The sequence below is a fragment of the Dromaius novaehollandiae genome, chromosome 11 (assembly GCF_036370855.1).
Source record: "Dromaius novaehollandiae isolate bDroNov1 chromosome 11, bDroNov1.hap1, whole genome shotgun sequence".
NCBI lineage: Eukaryota > Metazoa > Chordata > Aves > Casuariiformes > Dromaiidae > Dromaius > Dromaius novaehollandiae.
The window spans coordinates 22,500,652-22,522,403 of NC_088108.1; the positions used below are offsets into that span (position 1 = coordinate 22,500,652).

At 51.6% G+C, this 21,752-nt stretch overlaps 1 protein-coding gene across 1 annotated transcript; it reads left to right on the forward strand.

Moving 5' to 3' along the window:
• Positions 1 to 9,561: 9,561 nt before the first annotated feature.
• On the forward strand, positions 9,562 to 17,454 carry FRMD7 (FERM domain containing 7). The gene is made up of 12 exons (XM_064517935.1): positions 9,562 to 9,618; positions 12,741 to 12,845; positions 13,067 to 13,109; positions 13,686 to 13,764; positions 14,351 to 14,448; positions 14,583 to 14,697; positions 14,790 to 14,937; positions 15,745 to 15,840; positions 15,973 to 16,136; positions 16,254 to 16,322; positions 16,396 to 16,471; positions 16,552 to 17,454. Exons 1-12 carry the CDS (start codon positions 9,562 to 9,564, stop codon positions 17,452 to 17,454), a joined length of 1,953 nt encoding a protein of 650 aa, XP_064374005.1.
• Positions 17,455 to 21,752: the final 4,298 nt, after the last annotated feature.

Below are 21,752 nucleotides of genomic sequence, written 5' to 3' on the forward strand. Positions count from 1 at the left end.
TTGCAAAAACTTGCTACCTTAGAGGCAGCTTCAATCATCAGTGATGTATAGACAGGCAAAAGCACTTAGCATCCTTATCACCCCCCTGTTCTCCTGGAACAGGGTTAGCTTTCTCTTGGAGCCAGGCTTCCATGCTGTTTCTTCCTACTGCTTATACTTGCTCACTGAGCTGGGGGAGTAATTCCTGCCCTGAGGGGAAATGACACAGAAAAGGGGAGGATTCCCATTAAAAGTGATTGTGGACAAAATGTATGCTTCCCTTAACACCCTCACTGGCTGTGGTGGTGAGCAAAGCTTGCCGTGTTCTGACCGGTCTTAATGTACCAGTGAATATGGTAACTAGTAAATAAGGACTGGCTTGCTCCGAGATATAAAAAGTCGGTTGACTGTTGTGTATGTCTGCTTTCTCTTGTGTGCTTTTTAAAAAAAGGCATAATTCAGCAATAATATTCCGGATTCCTCGTGGCACTCTCCACTGCAGCTAAGCAAGCTGCTTCCTGCTTCCCCGCGGAGACTGGGAGCTGCCTGCAAGCTCAGCCGGTAGGTCTGTGCAGCTCCACGCCGCCGGTGTGCTTCGGAGTGACGGTACGGAGTAGTCTGGTGTGGGAGCTATAAGGGGGCACGTCAGATTTACGTTTAAGGCCATTATCTTTCCGAAGCGTTGGTGTTGAGAGTCAACTGAGCTGCTGAACAAGCGGTTAAGCAGTGTCCTGCCTAAAATAGGTGTGACAACTTCATGTTACTTCACACTTAGCTAGCCGGTTTAGGGGTCTGTACATACGAGGCTTCATATGCTGCTGTTTCTCTGATTGAACAGTCCCCGCTATAAAAGCACACATGCCATGCAGAAAGCTCCCCAGCGTCTCACTCCTCCTGTGCAGTCAGGACAGGTGTGACCTGCCAGTGCATTTGGAAAGCAGCAGTTAACCGCAGCAGAGCCGGGAGGACTCTTCCCCACCCTGCTCCCACGTAGCGCGGTGACACATACGTGAATTGCTTTGCAGTCTGGTTGACTGTGCTTGGGTGCAAACCAACCGTGTGAACCCTGCGGTGGAGACAGCCCTACGAGGAAGTGCACAAGATAGCCGGAGTGGGTGGAGTGCGCCCCAGGAGCCGCACCTCTGCCGAGGACTACCCTGCTGTCTGCCCTGTGCTTGGCGTAATTACAGCTCGAAGCTAGGTGGAAGTGTCTAGTCTTAATTAAAACGAGATAGGGATTCTCAAACAATGCGTGTTGACCTGTTTGAGCTCTCTCTGCTTGGAAGTCAGCAGCCCTGGCGGCTCGTTCGGCCTGACGGCAGGAGCTTCAGTCGTTTGTTGAGTCACTGCTCAGTTACTCAGCAGCGAGAGGAAGTGTGCAGATAGCCACCGTCCCTGCGGCAAGCTCTGCAAAGGGCTGAGGTGGCCCTGAGCGCTGCGCTCTATGAAAGTGCAGTAACGTGCTCATCTTACGGAGCAGCCACTTTTAGCACTGCCCGGTCAATACAGCTGCGAGGAGCAAGGAAGACAGAGTTCTGGCTGTAAAGCAGCAACAGCCTTGTTCAATCCAAGGGTCAAATCCTGCCTGTAGCTATTTGTTGGCTCCATTGAGGGCAGCATTGAGCTTGCAAATGGCTTTCCTAGCAGTGATGATGCAATTAGATTACAAGGTTGTAGGGGAAAAAATGTTATTCTCCATGGAAACAGAATATTTTGGTATGGAATCAGTAAGAAAAAAAGCTTCATTGCTTTTGGTGCTCTCTTTCAAGGCTGAGTAGCTCTTCAAGCCCCTTCACAAAGCCTGGCTATCTGCAATAATTGGTGGGAAAGAGTCTCTTGTGTTGCAGGAACATGAAAAATACTCACTGATGGGCAATCTTTGCTGTTTATGTTTGGTTTATTACGTGTGTACGCTCCTTGGTATGCTGCTGGTTCGGTTGAGTGCTCTGGGACAACTTTCTAACAGTGAATTATTTCCTCCAAATCCTGTTTCCAGTGCTCAGGCGTGCATGGGATTTGAGACATTGAGACACTGCCGGCTGCTGGGTGATCGCAATGGTTCTTGCCTCAGATGAAAAATGTTAATCATGGCACTTCTGGGGAACATAATGTAGGAGACTATGTTAAGGTCCGTGAAGTTCTTGGACTTACCTGGAATCATATGCACCGGCATTGTAGAATCATTTTGAAATTGCACTTTTTGCATGTAAATAAATAAGTGAGCTAGAACATTAAAAAAAAAAAAAAGATTTATGAAAGCCATAGGGATCTGTCATATATTTGTGATAGTGCAAGTTGACTGATCTGGCCTTAAACTTCTCATGCCCATACTAAAATACACAATTGGTAACAACTCGGTAAATTAAACAGACAATCAGCTTTTTAGGAAATTTCTGGCTCTTCAAGCTCATTTTCCTGCCTTTTTCCTGCCTTTAGGCTGACAACTTCATCCAGTTTTATGTCCTTAGAAGATCTGTCTTCACATGAGACTTCTTAAATTATCTGGTCAGCCCAGAAAAGAGGAAATATATTTGCTGTTTGTGACATTCCTGAAGGGCTGCTTGTCCTTTGGGGAACTGGCAGAAAGAATAATTACTTGACAGCATGGGATTCATCCTACCACTGTAGCAGGCCTTAGACCCTTGTTCTTAAAGGCAAGTTAACGACGATCATGTAATCATCATCAGCATAGCCACTGTGGGAAAGCAAGAGGAAATAAACTGACTTTTCAGCAAAGCTGATTTATGTTGAAAATGGGAGAAAAGCCTTCTTTTAGGATAGTTGAAGCTCTACCTTTGGAGGTGATAGAACATATTCCACTAGAATTTTTGGAGATGACATTGGATAACCATTTGCCGGGGGGGGGGGGGTGTCTAGTTCCTGCTTTAGTATGGTGGGTTGTCATATGTGAGCTCTTGAAGTCCTGGCAGCCCTGTGCTTCTGTGACCTCAGTCCCTTGACTGATCCTGTTGTTCTTTTCCATTTGATGTTCCAGGAATTAGCACAGACTTGCCAAATGCCATGTGTCTAATCTCAGTAATGCAAATTTTTTTAATAGGTTTGAATAAAGATTTTAGCTTCAGGGCCGGTGCAGGGTCAAACTGTGGTTACAAGTACTTTGGATTCTGGCTGTAAATGGCTCCTTTTGGGGATACATCTGTTAGTTAAAACATTTCTTTAGAGTGGCAACTCTCTAAGCTGTTTTTCTATTTACTGTCAGCACAGTATCTCAGACAGTCTGAACTATTTCATCTTGGGGTCCAAATTAATAATTTGGAAAGGTTTTATGAGTGTCCCTCTCAAATCTTGAGCCAATCATGGTCAAGGAATGTTTCCTGTCGAAACATGTCTGTCTCCTAGCTACCACCCTCTGCCAGAAGGCCATGGAAGAGGAGCCATGAGGCAGAGGTTGCCTTTGATCACTACAAAGTATGAAACTCCCAACTTCAGACGGAAGCTGCTCTGTTGTCCTCCACTTCCTGCGCTGAAGGATGGCTTCAACACAACCTTAGCTCTGCTTTGAGCTTTATACCTGGAATTCAGTAGGACTTGATAGGACTGAAATGTGATAAGGATCTTTTAGGGGAGGTTAAAAGGAAGAGGGCGGGGGGGGAGAGAGGCTACTTGGAAGGGAAACTTGTTAACAAAACTCGGGATCAAGATCCATATGGTGAGATGGGTCTGATCCACTAGCCTGGAGGCACCTGGAGAACACATGCATTTCTTTGCCTAGATGTAATCAAGGGTTACTCAATCAGAGCTAGTTGTCTTGAGCCAGGAAAGAAACCACATCTGTCATGAAAATAAGCAATGTAGTTCCTCAGAACTCCATCCTTTCCTCCAGTAGTCAATCTCTTCACCCAGTATTACAGACTCAATTTGGCAGCTTCCTCAGAATCAGCCTTTGGCCATAAGATCCTTCCTGATGGTGCTCAGCAAAGGTTTTCACCACCCTGGCCTTTAATTCCCCATCCGAACGGTTGCTGCTGTGTATAGTCTCACGATTCTCTCTTGCCAGAACTGCATGAGCAGAGAAGGAGCCAGTGCCCACTTGTCACACAGCTTTCTGGAGCGTAATATGCCTATTTTGAAATCAGTAGTTGTTCCTAGTTGGGGAAGGGTGTCTGTGTTTTTTTCCTTTTGGGGCATAAGTTAGGAAAGATCTGCAAGTGTCTCAGGAGAGCCTTAGGGAGGAGGGTTGGACTCCTGACAGCACTCGCAAGGACAGAGAGCCTGGGCACCTGGAGACCTCCTCATGGGACTACGGGACTACAGGTAAATTTACTCACCTTGTGTCGTCTTAACCTGGGGATTTGCAAGTGCAGGGACCAGGAACAGTACATGTTTGAACCAAATGAAGATCAGCATATGCAGGCCCTGTTCTTTGTACTACTACACAGACTTAGTGAGAAGCATCTCCCTGGCTAGGAATGACTGAATGCTAAGAGAAGCCTGGGTCTTTGGAGACATCAGTGCTCCTCTGACTTGATTTTTAGTTTGAAAAGATCGCTTAGAAAGACATAAGAAAGCAATGCACATAGAGAGGAAAAGCCTCATGAATGTATCAAGTGCTTTTTATATAGCTGTGCCAACAACAAAGCATAAATGGCATATTAAAAATGAGATAATATATTATTCTGGGTGATACCACTGTTGGGCTATTATTTAGGTTTCTTGTACAGCTTCTGATATCATTTACATTTGTTCACAACAAACTGTATTCTTCAGTGCCTGGTAATAGTTTTTTACATAGCGTATAACATCTGAGAAACGAAGAAAAGCCAACAGTATATATGGAGGCATGACAGCTCGTTCATCTCTCCGTGCTCAGGGCTGCATTGTTCCTCCTTGCCACCTTCACTGTTTTGTTGTTGGGCACAACAGCCACAAGAGGGAGCTTGGAAGGGAAGGGCCAGTTCGTCCTGGTGGTATTTTTCTTTGGAGTGGGGCTGTGCTCTGTGTTTGCAAGGCTGACACGGTGCTGTATAGGTCAGAGAGAGAAGAGAACTTGAAATAAGTTAATATTTCGGGATTTTGGTTGCGTGACCTGGGTATTTCTTAGCAAGACTTCGAAGAAAGGTTTGTGCTTATAGTTAACGTGTCTAACTGGTGTCTGGAATTGCAGATTATACTTGAGAGTCTTTTGTGCGTAATCAAGGGTTATTTACAATTTCCTGCTCTGTAATTGCAACTTGGTAAAAAGAGCCATGGGATTCCACTAAAGCTGAGGTAAAAAAATGTAATCGCACGAATAGGATTTGTGTGGTGCGACTCTGCTCCACCGAATGTCAGAAACTGTTACTAAAACAAAGCAGGGGGAGCAGGATGATTGAATTTGACTTAGCGCTTAAACAAAGCTAAACCTACTTTTTATTGCAGTCTGGTCCAACTTAAGTCCTCCTGCCAGTTTTCATGCATGGCATGGTCCCCGCCTGTCACTGTCATCGAGTTTAGCTGGCACAGTTCATTAACGCTGATGAACACCAGGGTGTCCGCTGAGTTTGTTTCAGTGAGCGGTATTAGTGATGTTGCATGGCCGTAAGCACAGCTCTAAACAGGAGTGTTAGCAAGAAGAGCAGGCACCAGGTATCTGACACGAAGGACCTGTGTCTTTAGGAGGATTGGGGCAGACTGGGGAGAGAAATACTGCTGCGTAATGTCATCTTCTGGTGTCAGAACAAAGTGCTGGGCCGAGAAGCCCAGTCCTGCAGTTGAAAGGTAATGGGCAGATTATACCTAAACCACAAAAGTAAAAATGCAACAATTTCAGTTTCCTCAACAATTATATGATTAACAGGTTGCAGGACAGTGGTGTCAAGACTATTTAGCTGGTGTTTGGCGAGGGCAATTTGGTAGACATGCAAATGTATCCTTGTTTATTATATTCAATAAATAGAATGGTTCTGGAGCAGAAGTTTTTAGAAGCAAAGGACTTGCCCAGTCCATTGTAACTTCAGAGACACGATCAAAATAAAATACAACTTGGGAAGTCAAAGAAAAATAATATTCACTGTTAAAGACTTGAAAAACGTCTATTATTTGGGGCCAATCATTGATATTTTCCTGAGAAGAGTCTCCTTTGAGAGCTGTAAGTGAAGTGCCATTTTGCCAGATGTTCTTGTGATCTTTTTTTCAGCAACGAATTAATAGAGCTTGGCATTTTTTGTGTAACCCTTTTCATCCAGGGATGGGCCGGTGCTTTATGAAATAGAGTATGAGTTTGCAGAGAGGCTGAGTGCTTGCCTGCAGTCACCCGGTGAGTCAGCAGCACAGGCAGGAATAAAACGTTTCCTTTTACCTCCAGCTCCTTCCCCTTCCCACACAGGTCCTCTGTAACCAGTGGCAACAGGAGATCCAGGAATGACTAAGTCCTTGGAAGGTCTCGCTTATGCAAGCCTGCAAATGGGAAGCTTCTAGGTGGGCTCGCATGCAGTCAGAGAAATGTGAGGCCAGAAGGTCACTGGATCACCTCAGCCTTTCTCTGCACCAAGGCAGGACCATCTCTGACACTTGCTTGAGTCATCCTTGGCTCCTCCAGCCTGCCCCAGTATTCCTAGCTGGTAAAGGGACCTAACCCAAATCTTCCACAATTTCAGGCAATTTCTTTGTTTCCCCCATACCTTTGGAGCACAGCTGATCATTCTCACAGAAATGGTCCGTCATACATCAGGAGACCGCTGTAGTTCCCCTTCTTTCTTTTCTAGGCTAAACAAACTCAGTTCTTTCAGATGTAGTTTTTGAAAACTACCTCTTTTGGACTCTTTTAAGAATACATTTTGTTTTGTTTTGTTTTTCAAACAACTAGGACCTAAGCCAGGACCCCAACTCCAAATGAAATAATTCCTTTAGGTGTGGTGGGGGGAACATTGCAGGTATCTTATTCCAGAAAGGTATTTCCCTTTTTTTTTTTGTAATTTTAGTGCGCTGACTTGGATCTGTTAAACAGCTGGTCATGTTCCTCTTATGTGTCTAGTGCTATTCAAACAGGACTTTGGTCCATCCATAGTGGCCTTCCATACACTTACTTTAGATCTTTCCTTCTTTAGCACAAACCCATCAGCAGAGTTACCAGGAGAACTTCTGCGTTCACTCTTCACCCAAGCCATAAATCTCCGAGCTGCAGCACCAGAAATGACAGCAAAGCGTCTGCTTTGTTGCTGCTGCTGGAAGCAGGCTCAGGGACAGCCAAAGTCCACTGAGGTGAGTTCCTGTCCCTGGCACTTGCCAATAACGAATGCTTTGAGTGTGAAAAATAGGATTACTACAATATGGCCCTTCTCCCTGTCAGCTGGGTATGGGCTCTTGCCTCTTGGGCTACAGGATTTAAAATCCCCTGGCAGACCTCTCTTCCATGAGTCTATCTTGTCTTCTTCCTTTTCTGTCCTCTAAAATGGATTTGATGGTAAAAATGACAAAGCACATGGACCGTAACGGCAGTGACTCAGCTCTGCATCAGAAGTCCTGGAGGCCGCCATGGTCACCGCTTCTGGGGGCGAGGAGGGAGCAGGCAAGCAAATCCTAAAGACCAGGAGGGAAAGGTCACAGCGGCGTTTGGAAGAAACGAGACTTTTTGTTTCTGTTCTGCTTGGACCATCCTGGCAAACCCCGAGCTGTTTGAGAGGCCAGAAAAGACCACGACCTAGCGCAATGCAATCCATCCTGATATAAATACAGCCAACATGCTCAGAGGGTCAGATTTGGCACATGGAAATATCCTCCCTGGGAGAGCTGGTGCAACGCGGCGGGCGGTAGCTGGGCTCCAGAGCACTGAAAATCAAGGGAAGGACGGGGTGAGCAACAGCGGGGAAGGAGCAGTCAGCCCACGGGCAGCTGCGCAGCCTCTCCACGCCGCTGCCCGCCGGTGCTGCTGCCCGCGGCTCCCTCCTGCCCCACGCGCTGCCCGCTCGCCCGGTGCAATTCCTCCCCACCTTGCTGCACGTATCTGCGTTGCGTTTCTACGTTCTTCCTTGATGCTGTGAAAAGGAGGGCGGACGTGCCTGGCTGGAGGTCAGCGGTGACTCGGTGTGGGAGCCGGCGGCCAGGACTGCTCCTCCCGGGGTGCCAGGTGAGCCGGCCGGCCGTGCCGCTCCCCACGGGCCGCTCCAGCTGGCTGCGGTCACCCCAACGGAGGGAAGGGAATGGGGACTTCTCCAGGGCCCTGCCACCGCACCCGGTGCGCCTAGCAATATTCAATGGCACAAGCATTTAAAAATGCACAGGGAAACGGCACTCGGCCCTCTTGAATGATTTCTACATGATGCCGCCCTTCTCTGGTGACGCTAAGAGCGAGGACCATGGGCCAAGGGAAGCAATGGAAATTTGGTCCCAAACTGCAGTGATGGTACATCTAGCACAGCCAGTCCTTGCCCCTGCCGCTGGCAGCAGAGACGCTCAGCTGCTTTGTGGAGCAGGTTTACAAGGAGAGCAGTTTGACTTTAATCTTTATGCTTCTTTTCTGTCCTCTTCGACAGGAGTCCACATCCCAGTGCGCTCCCCTGCCGCTGCCCGTCCCGCTGCGGCGATGCTGCTGCAGGGCTTCGCTCGGCATCCCGTGGGCGCCCGGCCCTCCCCAGCGGACACGGTGCTCAGAGCTGACTTACTCCCGCGCTGCCCTCGAGCCAGGCTGTGCCGTCCGTGGGGGGCCAACTGCATGAGCCCCCCTGCTCCGTGGTGCTGCATCCGCCAGGCCGGAGGGATGGAGGGATGCGGCTCCCGCCCCGCGCTGGTGCGGTCCCGCTGGGGCCTCTTTGCAGCCGGGGACGGGCTCTGTCCTGACACCCCGGCGTATTCGGGGGGTGTAAGAGGGAGCACGGCAAGCGGCACAGCTGCCTGGGAGTGACCTGCAGTAGATGTTTCATAGGAAACTCAAACCAGTTTCCATAGGAAACTCCTCGCACTGCTTAAACACAAATTCCAGGGGGGGCCGCAACCGAGCGAGTGCAAGCCCCCGCGCCGCGGTGGGGGCACCCGCTGGGCCGGGCCGGGCACCCGGTGAGCCCCAGGGTGGGCAGCCAGCGCCGGCTCCTCCTGGAGCTGGCAGGAGACCCCCAGCCACGCTGGCCACGCACAAGGCTAGCTGGCCGCTTTGTGTTTTAATGGAGTTTAGCCTGAATTAAAAAGATGATGCTCGCTGAGCAGTGACTTAGTGCTGAGAGAGCAGCTTAGCTCCTCTCCCCCAGCCCCTCTGCAGGAAACAGGAGTCATTTTGCCCTTGCGTTTCTCCACCAGCAGCTGCAAAAGCTCTGTGCTCACCAGAGACCACCTCAGCCACACTAGTGCAAATCCTGCAGCGCTGGCAGACAGCCTTTTCCCCTCTTAATAAAACCATAATTCAGGGAGAGAAAATATCCCTTAACATAGCAGTTATATTTAGACCAGGGGGGATATCAGTAATTTTTTTTAAGCTGCTTTTAGGCATCCGGTTCCTTTGCTCCAGGGAGAAGCTGCACCTGCGATCGCAGCCCTTGCCGTCCAGCTGAGCGGGAGATGATGTGCGCGAGACGAGCCAGGCTCGCCGTGTCGGCACGCTGATCAGCCCGCTAGCGCACCGCGCTCGCTGCCAGCCCAGCCGCCGGCCCGAGGATGCTGCATCTCAAAGTCCAGTTCCTGGATGACTCCCAGAAGATCTTCGTAGTTGATGTAAGTGGGCATCGTGTTCTTATCAGTTTGTGCTAGTCAGTGCCGCTCCGAAGGATTGCATAAGCCTCTGAGGGGCTGTGATAGCTTCTGGGTGCCAGCTTTGCAAACAAACAAAAAAAGAAAAAAAGAAAAAAAAAAACCAAACCGAGAGCATGTTGTGCTGACTGCTAAGTGTCTTTCAGCACCGACACACTCCCACTGTCCTCTCTTATTTGCATTATTTATGAAGAAGGAGGAATGGCTTTTGCTTATCTGGTGTCATTTTTTGGAAATCAGCTAATATAAAGTGATGGTCTTGACAAGTGGGGAGTTCTGTTTTCATTTGTTTGGCTGCCAGTATAATCATTCAACAGGGAAGGAAAAAGCTGGGAACAGAATAAAAATAACATATTTAGCCAAACTACCCGTGGTGAGAAACATCTGTATGTACATCTCTTCTTGGGTACTTGATTGAAAAAGAAAACTGTGTGGCTTTGGGGATAGCTGAGGAGTTTGGATCTTATTTTCTGTATTACAGTGTCCTAAAGCACACTGCCGTTAGTAATTCATGCTTAATAAATACTGGCTCTGAACATGAACTGTTGAAATGTATTTTAAATGTTAAGTGCTAATATCTATAATATTATAGGTTATATAAATATATTTATATATCTGGAGCTAAATAAAAAGTGGTATTCTGTCTGTATTTTAGAGACATATCTTCTTGCAGGAGTGATTGAGCATTTACTGTTGATTAGGATTTGATAATCACAGTAGATAACTGAACTGGATAATTCCAGTAGATCTATCCTAATACTGACCTGCATCTCCTATGGGACGAAAGTTTTTTTTAATAAAACCATTTTTCTTCCAGCTGTATTACATTCCTTAGATGATCCTGTTTTCTGGTTTTGTAGCATAGCATAAGAGAACTTCTGTTCAGTCTCGGAAGCACTTTGGTTTCTTTGCAATAGCAGTTTTGAACAAAAGAGGATTGTAAAGTGCTTCCATCATTTGAAACAGTATGGAAGTTATTTAATGTAATTCAATTAATGTATCATAGACCTGGAGTCAACTTAAAAACGAGCCTGGTCATTTAAAAATGTTGTTTTTCACACTGATTAGATCAGGGCACAGTGGGAGACAATTTAAAAGATGCTGCTGCCACAATATTGCTGCACTTTTCCATCTCTGCTTTCTTCTTTGCCCGAAACACTTACAGCACTATAGCTCTGCACAGCGTTATTGCAGCAAATAGCTTCCATTAGAGGAACTACTAGACGTTTCTTTTTTTTACTTGGAAAGATATTGGAAACCCCTTTTAGGCATTTCATGCATTTGATGCTGTATGGGTACGATAAATGAGTAGCTGAATTAGTGGCTTCGCCATCATAAAAGGACTGCTTTGGGCTAAGTTTGGAGCAGATATTTCAAGCAACTCTTCCCAAACCCTTCCCGACTTTGGAAAGCTCTTTTGTACGTATGGTATTTCAGTATAAAGGGAGGAAAAAATACAAAAGAGGCAAAACACGGCGGGCCTGGTCCCCCTCGTGCTTGCTGTACGCGCTTGCCGCTGCGGCATGCTGGCACCTGCAAGCGGCCACTGCGTCTCGCTGCCCGCAAACTCGCTGCCAAAGCGAAAAACTGGGAAGCTGCCCGGGGCAGCGGAAAGCCGCTTGCAGAGTCGCCGCTTCCTCCTCTCTCCTCTGCCCCCCAGCTCTGCTCTGGCACGTGCTCTCGGCTATCAAACCCCTCGGGACGTTTGCCTGCTCTTCAGAAAGAGTTTAAAAAAATTAGCTGGGAGCTCGTGCCGCACTCGGAGCCTCTCTGCGAGTAGCAAGCGAGAGCAAACCGCTCTGCAGCCCGAGTGAGCCGGGGCCAGCGCAGCGCTTGCTGCTTTGCAAGTCTAATTTGCTGCAGGGCAAGATTCATCTGGAACAAAAAAAGGAAAGAAAGGACAAATCAAGCAAACCCCGCAAAATTGCTGGGGCTGAGCGAACGGAGGACAAAAAGTCTCCTGCGGCCTCATGCCCTTTGCGATGATTAAAGATGGGAGTTTATCAACAGGAGCTGCGTGGAGCTGGCCGCCCTGGGCCTGTGCCCGGCTGCGCAAGGGACCCGGGTTTTGGTTTGCAGCCTCGTGCACCAGCCGCAGCCATGCAGGCAGCATCCCCATGCCCAATGCATGGAAAAATCCCACCCTGCTGCTAGTCGCGGCGCGGAGAGCAAGGGCAGGCCGAGCTCGCCTCTCCCCGGGGCCGTGCCGGGATGCTCGTGGGGTGACCTGTCCCGCAGCAGCCGCGCGGCGGGTGGTAACCTGCCCTTCGCCTGACAAAATGCCCAAGCTTTTCATGCTGGAAAATTCTAGCTTTGGGAATAAACAGCTGTAATTGTTTTAATTGCCCCGGCGATCCCGTCATTTTGATGGGAGCCGGGAGGGCTGCGGAGCAAGTGCTGTTATTATGCTATCACTTTTCGGCAGCCTTGCAGCACACAGCTAGCAATTTCGTGCCGGGAGAAGCTGCGAAAGCTTGTGATTAGCGTGCCGGGCGCCGAGCAGCCCTGCTGCCCTCCCCTGCCTGCCGGGGTGGGGGGCGGCGAGCGGCCCCGGCCCGCCGCAGCTGCAGCCTGCCTCCCTCTCCATCGCCGGGAATGCCAGGCTGCGGCAAGTGGCTGACCCATCCCGGCTGTCCCGGCTTGCTTTTGTGCTAAGCATCATTTTTTTTTTTGGTCCACTTTTCATCAGGTAATAAAGGACTAGCAGGATTTTCGTGGTTTTCTGGCACTTCCCTGCTGATTTTCGGTGCTTTCTGGAGCACGTGGAGAGCGGGATGGGGCTGGGCGGCTGTGTCGGAGGCCGGGCACCTCAGGCAATCCGCTTACCCTCGGAGTATTTCACATACTTGATTTGAATACTGAAATTGAATTTATTGATGATTTATTGATGATTTATTATGCTTTTATTTATGATATAGATTTACTTATTGGATTTATTTATTGAACAAGGTTTGGCTGTGGCAGGGTCAGGAAAAATCCCGCAGATCATATTGGGGGGGGGGGGCAGAAATGCCTCCCTGCTCTCACTGAAATCACGTCCTCACCGCTCTCGGCATCGCCTAACCCGCGGCGTGTTTGTCCGATAGCAAAAATCCTGCGGCAAAGGGCTCTTCCACCTGACCTGCAGCCACCTCAACCTTGCGGAGAAGGAGTACTTCGGGCTGGAGTTTCGCAGCCAGGCTGGGAACCATGTGAGTTGGGGGCCCGGTGCCCGCGCTCGCCGCCGGCCCTGCCCCGGGGTCCATCCGCAGCCGGCGGCGGTGCACGGGCCTCCCCCAGCGGGACAGCTGCGCACGCGAGCAGGGCCGGCCGGCGACTTTTATTGCATCCCTGCATGATGCTGCCTCTTTTACTTCCATTGCTTGGGCTGCTTTGCTGCTTATTTACCCAATTCTTCGCTGCCTTATTTCAGGTCTGGTTGGAACCACTAAAACCCATAACAAAACAAGTAAAAAGTAAGTATTTAACAAATAAACTTCTTATAAATCACTGTCGATGCCAGCCTGTCTCAGGTGCATTTGCAGTCTTCTGGGCTTGGGGAAGGGACTTGCTTTCTGGCATTTGCCCAGGCTCCTTTTACAGTCCAAGGCTGGGCAAGATTTTTGAGGTCACCTGTGTGCCCCCCCATCCCTGCAGCCTGGGGGGGGTGTCACAGCCCTCTGCGTTCAGGCTGCCCCCCCCTTTCTGCTAGCCCGGCGTTCAGCGCTGCATGCCGAGGGGCCCGAGGCTGCCGCCATCAGCCCTGCCGCCCGCCCCAGCGGGATCCCGGGGCAAACTGCAGCTTAAAAGCGATGTTGGTGCCTTTTCCCTTCGTGCTGGTTCGGCCCCCGGCTCCCGGCTCGTTTTCATCTGTAGTGCTGGGGAGCTGGGCGGGCTTGGGGCAGGAGGGAGGCCCTAGTGCTCACGGCTTGTAAATCCCACTTTGCAAGGGACCGGAGTGATTTACTCCGTCAGGCAGCATGTATGAAGAGAGTTGTAAATGTTCTCCATAGGCACATAAAAGAAAACTTATGAAGGTGTTGTGTTTTAAGATCCTAAGGAGGTTCTTTTCAAATTTATGGTGAAATTTTTCCCAGTGGACCCTGGACATCTGAGAGAAGAGCTGACCAGGTACAGTGTTTGCTTGGGTCCTTTCTTACTGCACAGTCCTGTATTTTTGCTATTGCTAAGCATGTATCTAAACTCCTTATCTTCATCCACCTGAATCTGTCTATTAGCGGGGGTAGTTCTGTGTAGTGAAACAGCTTTGTACTCTACAAAACAAAAAAGCAAAAATCTTTTCTTGAGCCTCTGTTTATAAACAAATTAAAATCCACTTGCTGGATCAGCACTCTTAAGAAGCTGCAACTTGTTTACTGCTGAACTGCTAGTAGTTGTGCAATGCGCTTGACTTTGTTGAGTCTTAGTGTGAGCTGCATGCTGAAATAAGAACTTTAATTTTATATTTAAAAGCAGCATAGTTACCGCTTATGTTTTGGAGAAAACATTGCAAAAAGGAACCAAGACTATAACCAATGCACTGCTTCAGCAGCACATTAGCCCTGAGAGAAAAGCATAAAGGAATGTTAACTCTGAAACCTAGTGATGGGAGCGGCACCAGGGCAGCCAGCCCCTTGCAGCACAGCCCTGGCTCTCGGCTCAGCTGCAGCCTGGCAAAAGGCCGCTTCTCAGAGCACCATCCTCTCCCTTTCTGCAGGTACCTCTTCACCCTCCAGATCAAGAAGGACCTGGCGTTGGGGCGGCTGCCCTGCAGCGACAAGAGTGCCGCGCTGCTCGTCTCCCTCCTGCTGCAGTGTAAGGGCAGGCGAGCACGCGCGGGGAGCATGGGGTCCAGGCCGCGGCGGGGGGGGGGGGGAACTGGGGGTAGCCGAGGGCTGCAGCTGCCGGCGGGCTCCTGCGGCCTCACCGCGCTGCCCTGTGCCCCGCAGCCGAGCTGGGCGACTTCCACGAGGAGACGGACCAGAAGCACCTGGCGACCCACAGGTACCTGCCCAACCAGGAGCACCTGGACAACAAGATCATGCACTACCACCGGAAACACAGGCAAGCGCCGCCCGGCTCCCGGCCCCGAAACCCACCCCAAACGTGTGCTGCCGCAGTGCATCTCACTGCCGTCTCTCCGTTCGTGTCTCCAGCGGGAAGACGCCGGCCGAGTCGGACGCGCAGCTGCTGGACGTGGCGCGGAAGCTGGAGATGTTCGGGATTCGCCCGCACCCCGCCAGCGACGGCGAGGGGACGCAGATCAACCTGGCCGTGACGCCCATGGGCGTGCTGGTGCTGCGGGTGAGCTGCCCGGTGGCCTTGCTGCTGGGTCCCACTGGGGGCCCCAAACCACCCAAATGCCCCACGGGGGTAAGCACACCCCGACCTGGCCCGGGAGCGCCGTGTTTCGCCCTTGTAAACCCGAGCGCGGCGATGTAGGCACCCCAGGTTACACGGCTGCGTCACACGTGTTTACTGTATAATCTTCAAGCAAAAAATAGCCATCTAATGCCTGTGCAATTACATAACGCTGTAATCACAGCATCGCTGCAGCATAAGTACAGGCTGCCCCGCAGCCCGCGTGAAGCAGCGCTCGCCTCCCACGCGGGCTTCATTTCAACCTGGGACTGCCTTGCCAGCGCAGAAAAATCCCAGCCGTGGGGCTGCTGCTCATAATTAGCGCTGCCAGACCCAGTTATTTCTGCGGAGCCGTAAACGCCACTCGCACGCACATGTGCTTGGAGCATCTGCGATCCTGTTAAAACTCAGGCTCAGGAAACTGGGAGGGTCCCAGGGTCGTAGTGTGACGGGACAAGCGTTGTGTTGCCGCATCTGAGCCAATGCTAAAGGTACCAAAGGGCAAGGGGTGTCTGCTGAGGTTGTTTTGGGATCGTGGAGGCTTACAAAGAGCTTCAGTGGGCAGCATTAAGCCCCGAAGCTCCGTTCCCATTTTTGGGACCAACTGATGGAGGACGGGACCGAACATGGGCTCCTGGGGCTTCGTCAGAGTCTCCTCAGGTCAGGTCTGCTCCGAGGGTCACGTCTTGGCCCAGCTCATTTCTGCAGTCCCTCCTCCCTGCCCCATAACCACTGCGTCCGGCTTTGCAGGGCAACACAAAGATCAACACGTTCAACTGGGCCAAGATCCGAAAGCTCAGCTTCAAGAGGAAGCATTTCCTCATCAAGCTCCACGCCAACATCGCCGTGAGTACTGCGGCCGCAGCAGCCGCACGCCCGGGGTTTGCCAGGCCCGCTTTGCTGGCTGGCGGTCCCAGATTCCTTATTTTTTTTTGAGTAAAACCCATTTCCACTGCTTTCCCGCTCACGGCCACGCAGGCGCTGCGCAAGGACACGCTGGAGTTCGCCATGGCCAGCAGGGACGCCTGCAAGGCCTTCTGGAAGACGTGCGTCGAGTACCATGCCTTCTTCAGGCTGTCCGAGGAGCCCAAGTCCAAGCCCAAAGCCCTCCTGTGCAGCAAGGGCTCCAGCTTCCGCTACAGGTAAAAAAAAACCCGGAGAAGCCGACCGCAAGTGGCACTGGCCACCCGGGCTGGTCCCCGGGGAGCGGGGCGAAGGCTGACGGCTCCTCCCGGGCCTTTCCCTGCTCGCGGCCGCAGCGGGAGGACGCAGAGGCAGCTGCTGGAGCACGGGAGGAAGGGGCCGCTGCGGAGCCTGCCCTTCGAGAGGTACCGGGGGGCTATGGGGGGCTGTGGGGGTGGGCGGACGGCCGCACGCCCGCTAACACCCTGGGCCTTGCAGGAAGCGCTGCGCATCCCGCTATGACGAGCGGCAGTGCCGCTCCTCGCCGGACCTCCTCACGGACGTCTCCAAGCAGGTAGGTGCCCCCCCCGCCATGGCGGGGGCGAGCGGCAGGGCCACCATCCCGGCTCCCCACTGCCTGCTGCCCCCGCGCAGGTGGAGGAGCTGCGCCTGGCCTACGGCAGACGGGGCTCCTACTGCGCCGCCGCCGCCGCCCACGCCTCGGAGCCCACCCTGGACGCGGCCATCGAGCCGGAGTGCGGCCGGGCTGCCTTGCTGCCGCCCTCGCGCAGCAGCTCTGCCTTCCCCCTGCTCTGGGCCGCGCTGGAGCGGGAGCGGGCCTGGGAGCCCTTCGGCCCGCCGCCGCCGCCCCTGACGTCCTTCCAGCCGCGCCGCGGGCCGCCCGGCGCCGCCAAGAGCACCTCCGTCGGCAACATGCGGGAGGCGGCGCGGCCGCTGGCCTGCACCGAGGTGCCCTGCCCGCCGCCGCCCGCCGCCCCCCACGTGCGCTTCTACGTGGAGCGGCCCCCGCCGCGCCAAGCCGAGGACGGGCCTGGGGCGCCCCAGGGCCGCGGCCCCACCGCCACCAGGAGCCCCGGCGCCGCCCGCGTGGCGGAGGCCGCGAGCCGTCCCACGGCCTGCTCCTTCGAGCACGGCCCCCGCGAGCAGCCCCCCAAGCGCTCCTGGAGCCAGTCGGACATGAAGAGCCTGCGGTTCCCCTGCGGCTCCGAGTTCAGGCCGCTGGGGCCCTGCCCGGCGCTCAGCAGCCGGCCGGCGGGCGCTTTCTGGCCCGTGGCGGCCCCGCGGGGGCTCCCGGCCGGGCCGCGGCGCCCCGCCGAGCGCTGCGTGGGCAGCAGCACCGAGTCCAGCGACTCCGACCCCGACCTGCTGGGCGCCGAGTGCGGCGCCCGCTACGGCCGGCCGCGGCCCTCGCCCGCCGCCCGGCTGCGGCTCTCCTCCGGCAGCCTCCAGCTGGACGAAGAGGACGAAGAAGTGGCCTTGGCCACCGGCGCCGCGGCGGGGAGGACTGCCTGGGGGGCCGCCGGCTACTTCACCTAGCAGCCCGGTGAGCGCCGCGGCGGGCCCGTTGTGTCGTGTGCGTGCCGTTAGCTGTAGAGGGTGTTCGTGGACAGCGAGGGCACCGTCGGATGTGCCCGTCCCCCACCCAGAAGCACCACCAGGGCTTTCCCGCACGGCCTCGGGGGTGTTCGGCTCCGGGGTGTCTCCATGGGAAGAGGAGCAGGACGGTCAGCGGGGTGTCGGAGAGGACGGACCGCTCCGGGAGCTGCCAGCTTGCTGGATGCGGCTGCTGCCCTAGTGCAGAGCCGGGGCCACAGGCCGGTGCCTGGGCCGTGCAGGAGGGGGTGGCACATTTGGGTGCTCCTTACAATGCTCGGCCCCAAGCAAATAACTCTGTCTTTTCCCCAGCCAGGTTTGAGCATCATTCTTCCATCAAGAAATACCATAGCGGTGCTCGCAAATCGTTTTAGCAGCGTCCCACAGAGATTTCTGGGAAAAGGGTTAATGGTCATCACTCTGCTGCACCTTCCTCAGGCCCATTAGCCCCTGTGCTCCAGCAGCAGCTCCAGGGCCCCGGCCCCCCCCGGCCCTGCTCCGACCCGGGGCAGCGAGGCAAGGCACGCAGCCGGGCCCCTCGCGCCCCTGCACCAGGCCTCAGCAAGCGACAAGGGGGGGGAACAGATCACAGGAGGGGGCAGGAAAAAAGAGGCAGCTGGTGCTCACCCGTGGCGTTCGGCAGCTTGCTGTAACCATGGTGCTTCTGAACGTTTCTGTTTGCTACATGAACACAGTGTTATTTTTATCAGGGCTGTTTTCTGTAAAGTTATAAAGAAGAAGCAGAAGAGGGGAATTCTTAAAAACCGTAAGGTGGCAGGAAAATGATTTATTCGTTGTTCCCTGAAAGGGCAAAGGTATAAGAATGCTACTTATTAAAAAAAACCAACCAAACAAAAACCTTGCTTAATCTAGAACTACAGGAAACCCATGCAGGAAAGGGGTTCCAGACAACTAAAGAATGATGCTATTTCTGTAAGATTTTAGGGGAGGATTTTGTTATTTTGCTGTAAGAACAACCCTGTAAGATGCTGTGGGATGTTACTATAAGGAGAGCACCAGCACAGTAAACCCACAGCTGCGATAACCACTGCAACCTGTGAGAATGCACTTCAGAAACAAGGAAGCTGGGGGAAAGATAGAAAAAAGGTTAGTTGCAAGGCAAGAAGAAGTAGGCTTCTGGGCATCACTGCACCCTGCACATCTCTGTTCCCTGTTTTAGAAGCTGGACAATAAAGACCAGTTGGTCACCCCTGAGTTTTGTGTTCCTCTTTGCAGCAGCCGGCCCCCGGGAAGGTTGCACCTCCAATGCTGCAGGCATCCCCAGCCACCCAGTTGCTGCGGGCAGCTGAGGATGCTCCACAGAGCTGCCAGGCCCCTTTCCCTCTCCCACCGCTGCTTGCTGGCTCCCTCCCTGCTTTCAGTGTCTTGGCGACAGCAGCCTCACCGCGATTCACTGAATGCTGCTCAAAACAACCACATTCTTGGTTGGCTGCCCAAAGAACTGTGTTAGATCAACAAGAGGGCACACGAGGGTTGCTTCTGCTCAAGACTGGCCTGTGCTGAAAAAGCTGTGAACTACCTGGACCCCACACGCTGCTCCGAGACAGGCACAGGGGCTATTAAAAAAGCAAACTTTCTGGTTATACGGAGTTGTTTCTTCCCTTTTCCAAAGCTCTGTGCTTGGCAAAGGGCAAGAATCACCTCTCAATACAGCATTTAAGTATGGCGGTCTACATGCACGATTTGGTAGAGAAAAGCAGCCGTGTTTCAAATGCAAAACATACACACAGCCTTCAGACAATGTCCCTTAAAGGGTTATACCTTAAACTCACCAGCAAAGCGTACGGAGGCACGGGCGAAGGCTGGCCCCGGCCAGCTTTCCCTCGAGGGTGGCCTCGACGAGGTGGCAGCCCTCCTGCGCGGGCTCAGAGCACAGCTATGCTACTCGCCCACAGGAACTGCCAGCGCTAGCCTCAGGGACAGAAGACCATGCTGGGAAGAAGAGGATAGCAGGGGCCTCCTCCTAGCTTTGAGAAGGAGGAACAAGGACTTGGGAACTATTTTTGGATTTTTCCACAGACTAGAGAGGGCTGGAGCATGCTGTGTACACTGTGACTTAGCACATCCTACATGGTGGTCAACAACAGCAGAGGAACAGAGCAGCCAGTGAGTAAGTGACAGAAATTACCCTTCTCAACCTAAACTGATCGCATAAACTACTTTTCCTAGGACTGACACAGGAATAATCACAGTAAACAGTGGCTTATGCCTCAAGGAGCAACCAAAATAATTCCAGAATAGGTCCTTCCTCATGGTACCAGTATGGTACCTTCTCAGCCCTTTTTACCAGAAAGGAGGTCAGAAAAAAAAAGGAAAAAAAGAAAAAAAAGCAGAACATCTATTAAATGATTATCACTAAGCAAAAAAAGTGAGCGTGGGACAATAACACAGCAGGATTTGGTCTCTTGCCAGGAAAAGAAAGGTAGCAATACCAGGGAGAAATGCCAGCGTTATAGCCCGTATGAAAGTAACTGGTGTTGAGGGAGGGAGGGGAACAGCAGCATCACAGTGGCAAAGCATTCTTCAGCTACTCCATGCATCAGGACTGAAGTAATTGGGGTTACTGAAATATATTGCTACAGATAAAGCTACTCTTGAAACTCAAAATGCAAGGCATTTGGCAACTCTTCAGGTACAGGTGTATATGACAGGATATAAAAGCAGCAAAAGGTACACAGTATATATTAAAACTAACATTAAAAAACTTTGGAGAAGTACTAAAATAGGTTTCAACACGTTTAATTCATCTCCATATTTAAGTTCAACTTCATTTACTGGAAAATATGAAATAACGCAAGCCAACATACATAACACTAAAACTTTGCAAAGAGGAAAATAACTTTATTCCAGTGTTGTCATAAAACAGTGTGATAAAAATCATACCTTTAACAATTGCTAAACTTTGTGCAAACATTAAGACTCTACCTACTTTCCTATTCCACTAGACATTCAATTGAATGCAAGAACAGGTTTTTACGATTACTACATGTTCACTGTACAAAACTGTATCAGAGGAATCAGACCAGGGATTTTCAGAATCCTCTTACATTGATAAAGGACTCGGCTACCAAAGACCAAACACATTTCTCTACTCTGTGATTCAGACTACTTTAAGACTAGTTCAGTATTGATTCTTCCCAGTCTACAGTGGGAAAACGTAACAAACAAGAGGATGGTTCCCGCATGAATATTTTGATAAATCTTTCCATTAGCTATCTGCCAGCAACAGAATACTGCTGATTAAGTTACACAGTTCATCAATAACTAACACATGGGAGCTGGGCCGGGGCGGGTGCAGAAAGACAACTCTCCTCTGGAAACCAGTAACACAGACATCCATTCTTAAGAGTTAAATTATAGTCTTATGCACAGAGACCTTAGAAGCTGAAATGCCATATGCAGCGCAATAAAACTGTTTCTTGAATGGACTGTATCATAAAGAGAATGAGGCTGTTCTATACATATACGGATTAATTAATCCCCACACTGCCCTATGAGGTAGGTGTACATCCCACCCATTTCGTAAGAAAAGAAGAGGCACCATAGTTCGGCAGCTTATTACAGTCATAGCACAAATAGCGCAGGTTTCAACTTCCTCTTTAACTCAGTAACCCCAGCTACCCAGAATCGTCAGAGCTGCATAGATTAAAGCCCCTCCGTTCGGAGGGCAGAGCCACCCATTATGAAATTCAGGAGAAATTCCCATCACCTCTCCCCTCGGCCTTCTGTAGAAAAGAACGCCTTAAGGGAAGTGACACAGAAGTAAAACCACGTTTTTAATTCTGCAAGATGGGTATGGCTCTCTGAAACGAGATCTGGGATGAGACTGCAGAAGTAAAAGCCGAGGTAACCGTGGCGCAGGCCTTTTTGTACCTTGAATCCGCAACACTGAGTTCACAATTAAGTCAGAATGTTTTACGATCTCTACAGCGTTGTCACCGGCACTGCACGTTCATCTGAGCACACGGATCCCGACGACTCCTCTTTAGGCATGAAATCAAACCGAACCCTGGTGCTGCTCCGGCTGCGAGCATCCCCGGGGGCGCAGCGGCTGGTGGGCGTCCTCCGGACAAGAACAGCATGGGGGGACCCAGACCTTTTCAAAACACCCATGCAGCTCTGTGCAAGGAACAGTTTTGCTCAACTACAACACAAATTTATAAGAGGTATATCCATACCTCTGCACATTTACTAAAATCCAGAATAAAACGCACAACAGA